Source organism: Delphinus delphis, chromosome 6, assembly GCF_949987515.2.
Source record: "Delphinus delphis chromosome 6, mDelDel1.2, whole genome shotgun sequence".
Classification (NCBI taxonomy): Eukaryota; Metazoa; Chordata; class Mammalia; order Artiodactyla; family Delphinidae; genus Delphinus; species Delphinus delphis.
Window position 1 is genome coordinate 33,312,888 of NC_082688.1, and position 12,941 is coordinate 33,325,828.

The 12,941-nt window shown below is 45.0% G+C and overlaps 1 protein-coding gene across 1 annotated transcript in view; it reads left to right on the forward strand.

The window, feature by feature from the left end:
* Positions 1-12,941, forward strand: part of GABBR2 (gamma-aminobutyric acid type B receptor subunit 2) — a 366,358-nt gene that overhangs the window by 140,919 nt on the left and 212,498 nt on the right. The window contains exon 3 of the mRNA XM_060014449.1: positions 2,639-2,809. Coding sequence (XP_059870432.1) covers positions 2,639-2,809 — 171 coding nt within the window. The remainder of the gene's footprint in view (positions 1-2,638; positions 2,810-12,941) is intronic.

Sequence of the window (12,941 nt, forward strand, 5' to 3'; positions counted from 1 at the left end):
TCTTGGGATGATGTCCTGTCTCTGTGGGGATCTTAGAAATTGGTTCCTGTAGGTGCTCTCTAGCTCTAGGTGACAGCTGATGGGTTGTTGTGTGTTCAGCTCCAACAGACAGGACCTGCTGAGACTGCTGAGTGGATGCAGGAGATCCAGGGATCCTAGGTAGTGGCCATCTACCATCTGAGACAGATCAGGGAAAGGGACAAGATCTCCACTGCCCTGCTCTGCTAAAGTCTTGGGAGGAAAAGAAGTGCTTCCTCAGGTGACAGGAGGAGCAGTAAAGCAACTTCAGCTGGGGCCTGAGGGTGCCAGGATGTTACTTCCCTGGATGTTAAAGTTGGACTCTGAGCTGTATTGGATCTAGAGCTGCTGAGACAGCAAGGGTGGGGAAGGAAGGCCGGTGACAGCAAAGAGGGATCTTGCTCAGCTGTGCCCTCTCTGGATCAGAGATTTAAATGAAACAAGAGAAGGAAGGAAATACCATTTTTTAAAAATAGTATTGGGACTTCCCTGGCGGTCCAGTGGTAAGGACTCCGAGCTTTCACTACTGAGGGTACGGGTTCAATCCCTGGTCAGGGAACTAAGATCACACAAGCCGTGCAGTGCGGCCAAAAATAAAATAAAATAAAATTGTATTTATGTATTTTGAGCACAAAGTTTGGTGAATGAAGCATACTGAATAAGGTTAGATAAAGTAGCATTAACTAGTGATGTACAGACATAACCACAACAGTGGTCACAAAATTTTGGAGCTATCAGTACCCAACAACAAAAAAATTACTATACAAGAGTTTATTAAATACTTGCTAGACACATGAAAAACAAATCAATTTGTCAGGGATCACAGGCTCTTATAAAGCCTAACGGCCAACCAAGTTAGCCTGTTCTTGAACCTGTGCTGGAAGGCGCTCATCACATGCGGGTACTGGGTCTCCTCCGTCCTCTCACACCAGGCGACAAACCCGTGAGGACAGACAGGGGAGGATGATAGACAGACTAGAAGGAACCATGGAGGAATTCTTTTATAATCTCAGAGTGGGAAAGGCCTTTCTAAATATGGCATAAAACCCAAAGACAGAAAGAAAAAGAATTAATAAATTCAGCCACATTAAAAAAAAATACTTCTATATGGCAAAAGACACCGTGAGAAACAGCAAAAGAAAAAGTACAAACTGGGGGAGCATTAGCAACTTATATCACGAAGGGTTAATCTCCCTACTATAAAAGATCACTAATCAATAAGTGATTGCTACTAATCAATAAGAAAAAGACCGAGAGTACAATTGGAGAACAAGCAAAGGATGTGAACACTTTCCAGAAAGAAACTGCAAATTGCTCTTAAACATAAGAGAGATACTCAACCTCACTCATAATAAGGTAAATGCAAATCGAACTACAAGAAGATACCATTCTTCTACCATCACACTGCAAAGATCAAAAAATTTGATAACCGCCTTCTGTGGATGAGGCTGAGGGAAAGAGAAAGCAGAGATCAGAGGAAATGTTATAGAAGAGGTGACATTTAAGCTGTTCCCTGTAGGACAGATAATTGAAATTCAATTTAGCAACTCACTGGCACTTAAAAAAGAAGGACTAATAAAGGGAAAGATGGATAGATTTGACTACTGAGTGTAAATTAAAATATACACACACAAAATGTAAAAGCAAACAAACTGGGATATTTGCAGCAACTGTAATAGCCTGAGTTTGAATGCTGTACATATAATAGTCTTCATTAAATTCAATAAGAAAAGCATTAGAATACCACTCAAAAAATAAACAAGAGACATAAAAAAGCAATTTCTAAAATAGGACATACAGCTAGTCATCGGCCACATGGAAAAATGTTCAACCTTATGTATAACCAATGAATTCATTATGATTCCAGTTCTTCAGTGATAAATCATTAATAAATTAGATAGAAAGATGTTTTATTTCCGTCCGTTGATAAGAGTGTGGTGAGATTGGCCCTCTAATTATAACTATCTAGTGGGTGTGTAAATTGATGCAATCCTTTTTGGAAATAAATATCAAGTCTTTAAAAGCTCACATCCTTTATCTGGGAAATTTCACATCCTAGACTCTATCCTACAGAAATAGCCTGAAATATAGGGGAAAAGTGCCAAGCACAAAGACGCTTGCAGAATAATATGACAATAATGACAAATTAGAAACAGTCTAAATGCCCCCAAATTAAACATGATTCAGTAAATTATGCTATGTTCATATGCTAGAATATTATGCTGCTATTAAAAAGTTTACATGTTAAAATGTTTACAAGAAGTTTTAACAGGACGGTTAAATGCTTGTAGGATAATGTTAAGTGAGGGAATAAACAGTTCAAATGTGTATGTAGATTGACCTCAAGAATCTTTTTTTAAAACATTGCCGTGCATGGAAAAAGGATCAGAAGGAGCTAGACTACAACATTAATGATGGTTCTTTCTCCTTATTTTGCATTTTTAAAAACCTTCCCTTCAATTATAACTTGTTACTTTTGCACTAAGAAGGTTTAAAAATATTTTGCCCGTGTGTTTGTACCTTGAGTGAGAACTAAAGACCTCTGTTCCCTTAGGAAAGATCCTGGGCCCACAGCTCTGAGGTCCCCCCAGTAAAAGTGCTGTCTCTTTTGTGTTTTCAGCTCTCTTTTGCTGCCACCACTCCTGTTCTAGCAGATAAGAAAAAATACCCCTACTTCTTTCGGACGGTCCCATCAGATAACGCAGTGAATCCAGCCATCCTGAAGTTGCTGAAGCACTACCAGTGGAAGCGAGTGGGCACACTGACCCAGGACGTGCAGCGCTTCTCCGAGGTACGCCCTGCCGAGAGGCACGATCTCACCTACCTCTGGGCAAGGGACAAGACGGCTCAATCAGGGATGGGCTCTGACACGGGGCCTTTAAGCTGTTGAGGAATTCGATTGTGCGCGGGACAGGTGAAGGCCTCCAACCTGCACAGCTCAGGAGTGGAACCTTCTTTTCCATTGTGCCTTTCGGCTAAGTCGCGTGGTCTGTTCCCTCACTGCCCCTGTAGTGTGTTGTCCTTGCTGCTGACCTATAGCGGCCATCTAAAATCACGAGGTGCCGCCAAGAGCCTTTCTCCTGTGAGGAGGGTTTGGGGAGGAGCTGGCTTGGAATGAAGTTTCCAAAGTCACTGTGGATTGGGTGGTTTTTCTGGTTTTGTTTTGTTTGTTTTAATGACTTACACGTATACATCAATACTTGGTGTTCTGGGGTTTATTGTTGCAACAATAACAGCAACAAAAAAGCCAAATTATATATAGTAAAAAAAGAAAAGGGCTGCTTTACCCAATCCCTCTAAATCCACTTTGTCTTCCAAGTGAAGTCCTGCTTTCCATGTAGTGTTCATCTGCCCAGACCTTTTTCAATATATTTAAACCCAAATGTCCTCATACTAGATAGTTTGCATTTTTCACTTTACAACAGATCTTAGAGATCTTGATTGACTTCGTTCTTATTAATGGGCCACGGTGTTGTGTCCCATGGATAGATGGTAATTTATTGAATGTTTACAGCTTTTTGATATCACAGCCAACACCTTCCCACCTAGGTGTGCATCTTTATAATAGATTTCTAGAAGTGGAATTATTGGGTCCTTTAAAATGTTGAGACATACTGACCTCCAGAAAGGCTGTTCCAATTTCTAGTCCCTCCAACGACATTTGAAAATTCCCATTTCCACATATCTTTACTTTTAGCAAATCTTTAAGAAGTTTTCTCCACTCACCTGAGTGCAGAATGGTTTCTTGTTTTTCTTCCTAGTCTATTTATATTTCCTACTTTCCTATCTTCTCCTATGTGTGCTCTTGATACATGGAGCCTCCCAACAAGGTAAGACATTCCAGGTGTGCTTAGCAGCCCAAGAGAAAAAACACAACTGTGAGCCGATTTGGGGGGAAATGTATGAGGCGGGTGTCCAGGCAGACCTCAGTGAGAGGAGTCAGGGAGGACATGCCCCTTCTGCCAGTGTGGGGCGGGGGATGGGCGAGGAGAGCAGAGCAGGGCAGGGAATCACAGACCTGGTTTCCACTCCAGCTCTGTTTCTCCTTTGGGAAGGAGAGGCCACTCCATGCTTTGGCTGTGCTACCTTGGAGAAGTCACCTTACTTCTCTGAGCTGTGGTTTCCTCCCCTATAAGATGGGGACAATAACCCTTCCCATGCCTATTCCTGCAGAGTTGTTGCCAAAATCAGATGAGTCATGAATTTTAAAGAGTTTTGTAAACTATAAAGTTTATGCACAGAGAGGGATGTTTTCAGAGGCGCTTGAAAAGCAGACGTGTTTGGCCCCACCATCTGCAGTCATCCAGACAAGGCCAGCTTTTCCCTGACAAGATGGTCCTGATCTTCCCACCTCTGTTTCCCAGTCCCTAGGGAGAGGCACAAGGGGAACTTCACCTCCAGTGGGAGTGACTCACTGCCAAACACTGGAGAGGCTTTTGCTGGAAGCCTGCCCTTTATACAGCAGCCACAAATGTTCTGAAATGAGTGTGAAACAGTTCAACGGGGAGGGTGGGGAGGGCCAGTCCTGTGGTCCCATTAACATGAGACTCTGCTGAGATTTGGAGGGACCTGCTTTTTTGCCAGGGGAGCCTTTGTCTGACAGAGTCTGAGGGGCCCTTAGAGACAGCTTCCCCAACCTCCTCATTGTATAGAAGGGGAGACTGAGGCCCAGAGAGGAGAAGCAACAAAGTTCAGGGTTTCAAAGCACCTCCGAAGCCATGAAAGATTGTTGGCAGAGAAGTTAGGACTGAATCCTGGAGTCTGGATGCCTGGTCCAGACCTCCCATTGCTCCTTCTTTCCATCTATAACTTCCTGCAGTCACATGGGAACTACCTGTGTGTAGCCTTGGAGGTTTGAAAAACCCCAAATCTTTGGTGTAAAGAGGATAAATGATCAGCCCCAATTTGGTTGAGTGCTTTATAGATTTCCAAACACTCTCACAGCTGGTTGCCCTGTAGGGAGGGGTTATGGTTCCCATTTTACAGATGAGGAAACTGAGGTCATGGAGGGTGGGTTCCTTCTTGCCCCAGGACACTCGCTGGTAAAGAGCCCAGCCCAGGCTGGAAGCCTGACAGACTATTGGTCAGTGTTTTCTCCATTACTCTGTCCTCACTGGGGTCAGGTGTTGGCAGTTTGGTACCACATCTCTTTCCCTGCACAGCTATGTTAGAGCCCTCAGCTGGGTTTCAGGGCATCTCAGCGGGAAACCTCTTTTCTAAGGACAGGATGTTGCTTGGTGGTATTGCTGGCAAGAACCCCTCTCAATTTAAATCTCTCAGCCCAGCTGACTCCTCTCTGTGCCCAAGGGCTTTGGCATCCCTCTTCTGATGTCTGGGCTGCATTGCTGGAGTGCAGGCCCTGGAAACTCGCCAGGGGCTAACAGCTTTTAGTGAGTGCAAAGGAAACTGGATTCCTTTTATGAAACTGGTCGATCAGCAGCATCAAGCACTTCTGTTCTGGACTGGTGCACTGGAAGGAATGTCAAATGAAAGCAATCCTGAAGTTGGAGGGACCGGGGGGGAGTGAGAGGCCAGGGTGCTGTGGCATCCACATGGGCAGTGCAGGCACAGGATGGAGGCAAGGATGAGGTGGCGATGAAGGCAGTGAGTAGGGGTGCCTGGCAGGACCGGCAGAGACAGCAAGAGGGCTGTTTGAGCCTCTTCTCCCAGCTCCAGGTTCTGTGCTCTACTAAGCCATCTTCACTAAGTTATTCTTTGCGTTCCTGATTCCATGATGCAACTAACCAGCTAAGTACTGTTGGACACATCACTCAGTCTCTCTAGGCCTAAGTTTCCCCTTCTGTAAGATAAGGGAGTTGGGTCAGTTGACCTCTAAGATCTCTCCTAGCTCAAGGAATCTGTGGTGAGGGTTTAGGGAGATCTGGTCATTGACCCCGATCCTGCCACTCCCAGAGGTGTGACCATGAGAATTACTGAGCTTTGTACCTCAGTTTCTTCCTCTTAAAAATGGGGATAATAATGGTTAACTCTAAGGGTGGTTGTGAGGATTACATATGTTCAGAAAGTTAAAGTGGTAAGAGGAGTGCCTGACTCATAATAAGCACTATGCAAGGGGTGGCTGTTGTTTTTATTGTCATCTAGAGTCTGGTTCCTTACCCCACGGCTGGCTGCCATTCAGGAGCCCGGCTGTGTGGCGGGGTGTGGTGCCTGCCACGAGCACGGCTCCCCTTTCCTCCCCTCCTTCCAAGCCAGCTCAGAGACCCCCTGCCCAGTCACTGGTCCTCAGTGACCTCTGAGGACACTTCTGGAGCTGACCCTTCCACACCAGACTCTCCCTCAAGAGTTGGGACCCGCCAAAGCCTTTGATCTATACAAGACCAAAAGGGCACCATCTGCAGTTTCCTCTTCAAAGCGCCTGCCCCTTCGGCCCTCCGCAGCTCTTTGAAGCCTTCTCTGCTTGCCAGGTTGCCATCTGCCCCACCAAAGGGGTTTCTGGTCACCTCCTCTCACGTTGCCACTTACACAGCTTGGGGGACATGCCCAAAGATGAGGGCAGGGGACCCTGTGCTTGCTTCTAATCAAGGAGTCAAACTTAGTAGAATCGTCAGCCCTTCCCTGCTGCCCTGAGCAGGAGTGAGCTCCTTGGGGTGGCCGCAGAGACCCTTCGCATCCCCTGAGGCCTCCTTCTCTGTCTCATCTCAGGCACTTCCCCCTTTGGTCCAGCCTCTTCTCCGTGCTGGCTCCTCTCTGTGAGGCGTCCTCCCCCACACCTGGCTCTGCATTCCTCCCTAGGCTGGGACAGGTGTGCCGCCTCTGTGCTTCTCTCCCCTCGGGCTTCACTCTGTACCAGCTCCTTGCACAGGGCAGAGAAATACCCCATCTGCTTCCTCATCGGTCACCTGCTGCCACTGGACTGGAAGGCCCCAGTGGACAAGAGCCTTTCTGTCCCCTCACCCTACATGCTGCCTGGCGTGTCTGGGTTCACTAAGGATTTCAGTAAATGAATCTCTATCCATTAGGCCAGATTCTTAGGGGTGAATACAGTGATTTCCTTTCTGTGGCCCATAGTCTGACTGCAGCTAGGATGGTAAGATGGGGGTGAGGGGGTGCAGAGAAGTCTCAGTCCCTGTCATGAGCCGCTGGGGCCATGGGGAAGAAGGGAGGCATTGGCAAAGTTGGGAAGTCACATTCCCACAGAACTCAGCTCAGGTCATTCTGTCATCTATTAACTGAGTCTTATTTTGGATGTGACATTGTTTGTTGTTGGAGGATTCTTCTAGAGATCTCAGTGGAAAGTTCTGGGCTGGCCACTGGAACCAGCAGTGACCTGGGTCCTGCCATGTGGTTCTGGGTGGCGTCAGTGTTGGGCATTGGGAATGAGCACACTGTAGTTTGTGTCTGAGTTATGTTTTTTGCTCTCTGTGATGTTCATTCTGAGTTGTCGTCACTTCAGAATCCTCTCTTACCAGGATCGGGTAATCCCATCCTCTAAAGCAGTTCTTGAAGTCTGGTCCTGGACCAGCAGCAATATCAACACCTGGGAACTTGTCCGCAGCAAATTTGAGGGCTCCGCTCCAGGCCCCCTGAATCAGACCCTCTTGGGTTTGAGAATCCCTGTATTGGAGGAATAGGAAGCCTTCAACTGAGGCCACTGTGCTCCTAGGCCCACTTTGTCAGAGAAAAGGACCACACACACTGAGCCACCTCTGACCTCTGTCCTTGGCTTTCCTCTAGGCTGCAGGATCACCTGGGCCACCCACATACCTGCAGATCTTCTATCATTAGGAAGCAGGAGGGGACTCCTGACAGATCAGATTCTAATCCTGATGGTCCTAGTGCCCCACCCTGTGCCCCAGCTTCTATTTGAAAAACTTGCTGATGCTTTTAGGTGATTGGCTGTCGGCCCCCAAGCGAGAAACGTCCTCTCCTTCTTAACTCTTTTACCTCCTGCTCTGTGAGAGACGTGTGGGCCAGCCAGCAGGGACTGCTCCATATTCATCTTGCCCTCTCCCGGGTAGCTATTTGTGCAGCCTTTTTGGCGCTGAGGGGAGGGCTCCATTATTTCCCAGGGTGGTATGCATATGTGATATGATTTTTGTACAGTTTTAATAGTTGTGTATTTATGTTATTATATACCAGGGGGGAAAATTACTAGCCCATCAAAACTGAACTTCACTGATGTTCTTGTTTAGAATGAAATCTTCATTTAAAAAATGAGCCTGTTTAGAGGAAAATACTAAGCTAGCAAACACATAGGTGGTGCGTGTACACAGTGAAATTGCCTCTAAGAGGGTACAGGAGGGACTGAAGTGTGAGGACCACTGAGATGGATGAAGCCATTGGCTGCCTGTTCATTTAACAGATGGGGCTGGATGAGGGGTAGGGGGTAGTACTGGCAATAGACTTTTCCTTGAAGCCCTGGTCAGTGCAGATAGTCAATGGGAAAAACTCCAGGTCAAGGTCAAGAATTGGCCCTGCAGACCTTCAGGCTTCTGAGGCCGAGATTCCATGGGACAGACTCTGAGGTTCAAGCAACACTTGTTCCTTCATGCGCATGCCCCCAGGTGGAAGTGCAGGCAACTAGCAGGTGCTCTGCCCACCCATCCCTGCAGAGTGGGAAGACCCCACCTTGGTGAGGAACACCTTCCGTCAGGGCCTGCGGTTTCCAGTCCTTCTGCCATCCTGGTGGCGGTGTGTATACATTTGCGGGCACGTCCAGGGTTTCTTGTCCAGGGGTGGCTGCGGTGGCTGAGCTCTCTGAGGAAAAGGCAAGCTAAATGCCTTGGTCTGGCTCAGAGCTCTGCCTTTGGAGAGATGGCCCACTACACTCCACCCTCCACTCTAGAACAGGGAGGAGATGGCGGACACATCCTCTGTAACACTCCACAGCAGGTCTTCAGAGCCAAGCACCCACCCACCTCACACACCCCAACTCTTAAAAGAAAGGTGCTGCCCTCGACCCTGCTCAGAGAGGATGGGATGCTTGGCTGGGATCTATGGTGCTAGCCCCAGGGCTCATGCAGGGCCTGGGTGAGTGCCACACTCACTGCTCACCAGGGCTGTGACATCAGATATATCTCCACCCAGGCTGCGTGGACCCCAGAACACAGGGGTGAGTGAGGGCCCAGAAGGAGATCCTGGAGGCCTCTGGGGCGGGTCCTGGCCATCCAACTCAAAGCCCTCACCAGGGACACTTCCTGGGGCCTCCTGCACAGTCCCTGGGCCAGGTTCCCAGAGCACGAGGTGATCCCCATGAAGCAGCTGTTGCACCGGGACCGCTGGGTAGGAAAATGTAATTATGACATCATCTACTGCCATTTATGGGGCACCTGCCATGTGCAGGCGATGACATTCAGTCGCCCAGCATGGTCCGTCTCCATTTGGAAGAACAGACTCACTCAGGAAGGATTAAGTCACTTTGTCAAGGCTTCACCAAGCGGTGGCAGGTATAGGTGTGAACCCAGGTTTGTACCTCCCCTTGTGGAGAGAAGGAGGCCGTGGGCCTGGGCCAGTATCCCCCATCCATCCTGCCCAACACTCACCACAGGAGCAAGGAGGTAGGTATCTGGTCCAAGCAACCCATGTCTCAAGCAGAGCTCCTCACAGTCCCCTGGAGGTTTCGCTGTGGGATTCTGCATTTAAGTCTTATGAGCTTCCCAGATCCCAAGTCTCAGAGCCCAGCACTGTCCCTCCACACCTGCTCCTACCAAGGTGTCCCAGGGGACTTTGTTTCAGCCTTGGCTGAGCTTGGCTAACAAGGTGGCGCATCTTGTCATGTGTGGGTCCCCAGAGCTATTCTGGTAATTATGGCTGCGGTTTCTCCCCAAGGCCCATCTGCCAGGCTTGGGTAATGCCGGGGCTATGTGAGCAAAGGAGTAGAGTTGGAAGGTATGTGGAACCTTCAGGAAATTGTAAGTAGTTAGGGCTGGACAGTTCGGTGTGTAGGGCAAGAAGGGGAGAATGGGTTGGGGGAAGGAATGGTGAAGGCCCCACATGCCTCCATGTTTGGACTTCATCTGTCAGCAGTAGGAAATAGGGAGCCACAGAGGGTTTCAAATTGGCGGTGAGAGATGGTAGCAATCTTGAAGGCTGATTGGGACGAGCAGACTAGAGTCTGGGAAACCAGCCAGAAGGTTACTGCAGGAATTCAAAAGAAAAATAATAAGATTGTAGTTCATTTCTTACATAAAAAGTTTAAGTTCTCTTTGTTATTATTTTTTGGTTCTTTGTTTTAAAATACTCATTATTGTTTTCTAACCATAATATTGATATATACTCCATGCAGAAAACTTGGAAAACACAGAAGAACAAAAAGGAAAATTAAAAATTGGCCATAACTACCCAGTGAAAGGTCAACCTTAACATCTATAGGCATATGTCTTTACAGTTTTTTCAATACATATGAGTGAACTTGCATAAATGAATACATGCTCTTACTATAGAAACGGCTTCTTTAATTTAGCAACCCAATGGGAATGTTTTCGCCGGCCAGCAGCTATTCTCCACCACCGTGACTCATAATGGCCTCTCGACTGTGGGCCTGGTGACCCCATGAATTGTCCCTGCCTTGGCCACAGCCTGATGTGTTTGGGGCTGCTTTTCTCCAGTCTTCTTTATCCCTGTGATCTGTTCCCTTCCTTTCTGTCTTCCAGTATAGTTCTGCAGGTAGTCTGTCCATTGATGGTCTTCTTAATCATTTTCCAGAACTGTTAGAGATTTTTTTTTGTTTTTAATCTTTGACATTTTGAGGGATCTGGGATGATACAGGAGGTATTCTCTGTTGCTGTTTTTTTCCAATAGCTGTTGAAAACTAAATATGGAGATAGTTGCAAATTTTTCCTGATTACAAACAACAATGCAGTAAATCCATACTTGTATATTTGTGTGAACATCTCTGATTATATGTCGAGGATAAATTCCTAGAAATAATGTGTGCACATTTTGGAACCTTTTGTACATGTTGCCAAAATGTCCTCCAGAAAGATCATACCAATTTAGAGTTTCTTAGCAGTATATGTGAGTACTCATTGCCAGCACTGTGTATTATTCTTTTTTGATCCTTGGCAATTGCTATTTTAATTTGCATTTCTTTGATTACTACTAAAATTAAATTTCTTTTTTACTAGGAATCGTTCTCATTTCTGTTTCTCCTTTCATAAATTGGCTGTTCATGTTATTGGCACATGTTCCTGGTAGAGTTTTTCTTACTGATTTATAAGAGCTCTTTATAAAGTAAGGCTATCCGCTCTTTGTCACAGTTATTGCAAGTATCTCCCCATGTTTCATGTGACATTCAATTTTGTTTTTTATGTTATTTGATAATATTGAAAAATTTAATATCTAATATAGTCAAGTATAAGAAGACCATTTTTTTTTCACTTTTAAGTTTAGCTTGGCATTCTCTTCCCATCCCAAGAATTTCTGTAAATTCACCTACATTTTCTTCTAGTACTTTTATTACTTCATTTTTTAATTTAACCAGAATTTCAGCATGTGGCCTGAGATATCATACCTTTCTTTCTTCTGTCCTCATAATCATTCAGTAATTCTTCTGGCATTTAATGAATGCATCTTTTCCTGACCCATTTAAAATGCCTATGCTAAATTTTATCTTTAGAAAATAACATACTGCTTTTTTAAATATATACTTTCCAGTTCTGTGTAATAGAAATATAATATAAGCCACAAATGTGATTTTAAATTTTCTAGTAGCCACATTTTAAAAAGAAAAAAGAGATAGGGAAAATTAATTTTAATAATACATTTTATTTAATGCAATATACCCAAAACATTATCATTTCAACATCATTTCAAATGCAGAGGAACCACATGTGGCTAATGGCTGTTATATTAGACTGTTTCTGCGTTTTAAAAGTTTTATTCCATTGATCTAACTATCTATTCTGAAATTGGCATCCCAATGTTTTGAATATTCCTTCTTTCTAATATAATTTTATGTGCAGTCCTGCCTTCTTTTTTCACAATTGTCTCTATGTTCACCCATTAATTTTTGTAAGGTTCCAAAAATGCCACTGGTGTTTTTATTTGAATTTCAGTAACTCCAGAATTAATTTAGGGGACATTTGACATCTTTATAATACTGAGTCTATCCATTCATGAACAAACATCTCTCCATTCAAAATATCTTCGGTCCTTAGTAAAACTTTGTCATTTTCTTCATGTCGATCCTTTCCATTTTATGTTAGGTTTATTTTCAAGTATTCTACATTTATTATTACTTTTGGGAATGGCATCTAATTTCCTTGACATTTTTTAAGTGGTTATTGCTAGAATATAGGAAAGCTATTGATCAGTGTATTTACATTTTTTGACTGGCCATGTTGAATTTTTATTACTTCTGGTAGTTTTTCCTCTCTTAATTCCCTTGAGTTTTCTAGATAGACAACAATACCATCTGGAGCAAGAACAAATTTGCTTTCTGTTTTCCACAGTTACACCATCTTTATCTTCATAATTTTTCATTGAGGAGGTACTGCAGAGTGGTTAGAACAGAAAAACTTCCTGGATTCCAGTTCTAACTCAGCTACTTACCAGCTAGGCGACCTTGGGTAAATCATTTAATTTTTCCATATCCCTGATAATGGGAACGTACTCATATTACCTCAGATGTTGTGAGTATTAAAATAAATTAATAGGGCTTCCCTGGTGGCCTAGTGGTTGAGAGTCCACCTGCCGATGCAGGGGACACGGGTTCGTGCCCCGGTCTGGGAAGATCCCACATGCCGTGGAGCGGCTGGGCCCGTGAGCCATGGCTGCTGAGCCTGCGCATCCGGAGTCTGTGCTTTGCAACGGGAGAGGCCACAACAGTGAGAGGCCCGCATACCGCAAAAAAAATAAATAAATAAATAAAAAATAAATTAATTAATATATATAAAGCACTTAGGTCTTAGAACAATGCCCAAAAGAGCACCCGATATATTAGCTATTATTACTGTTATTAT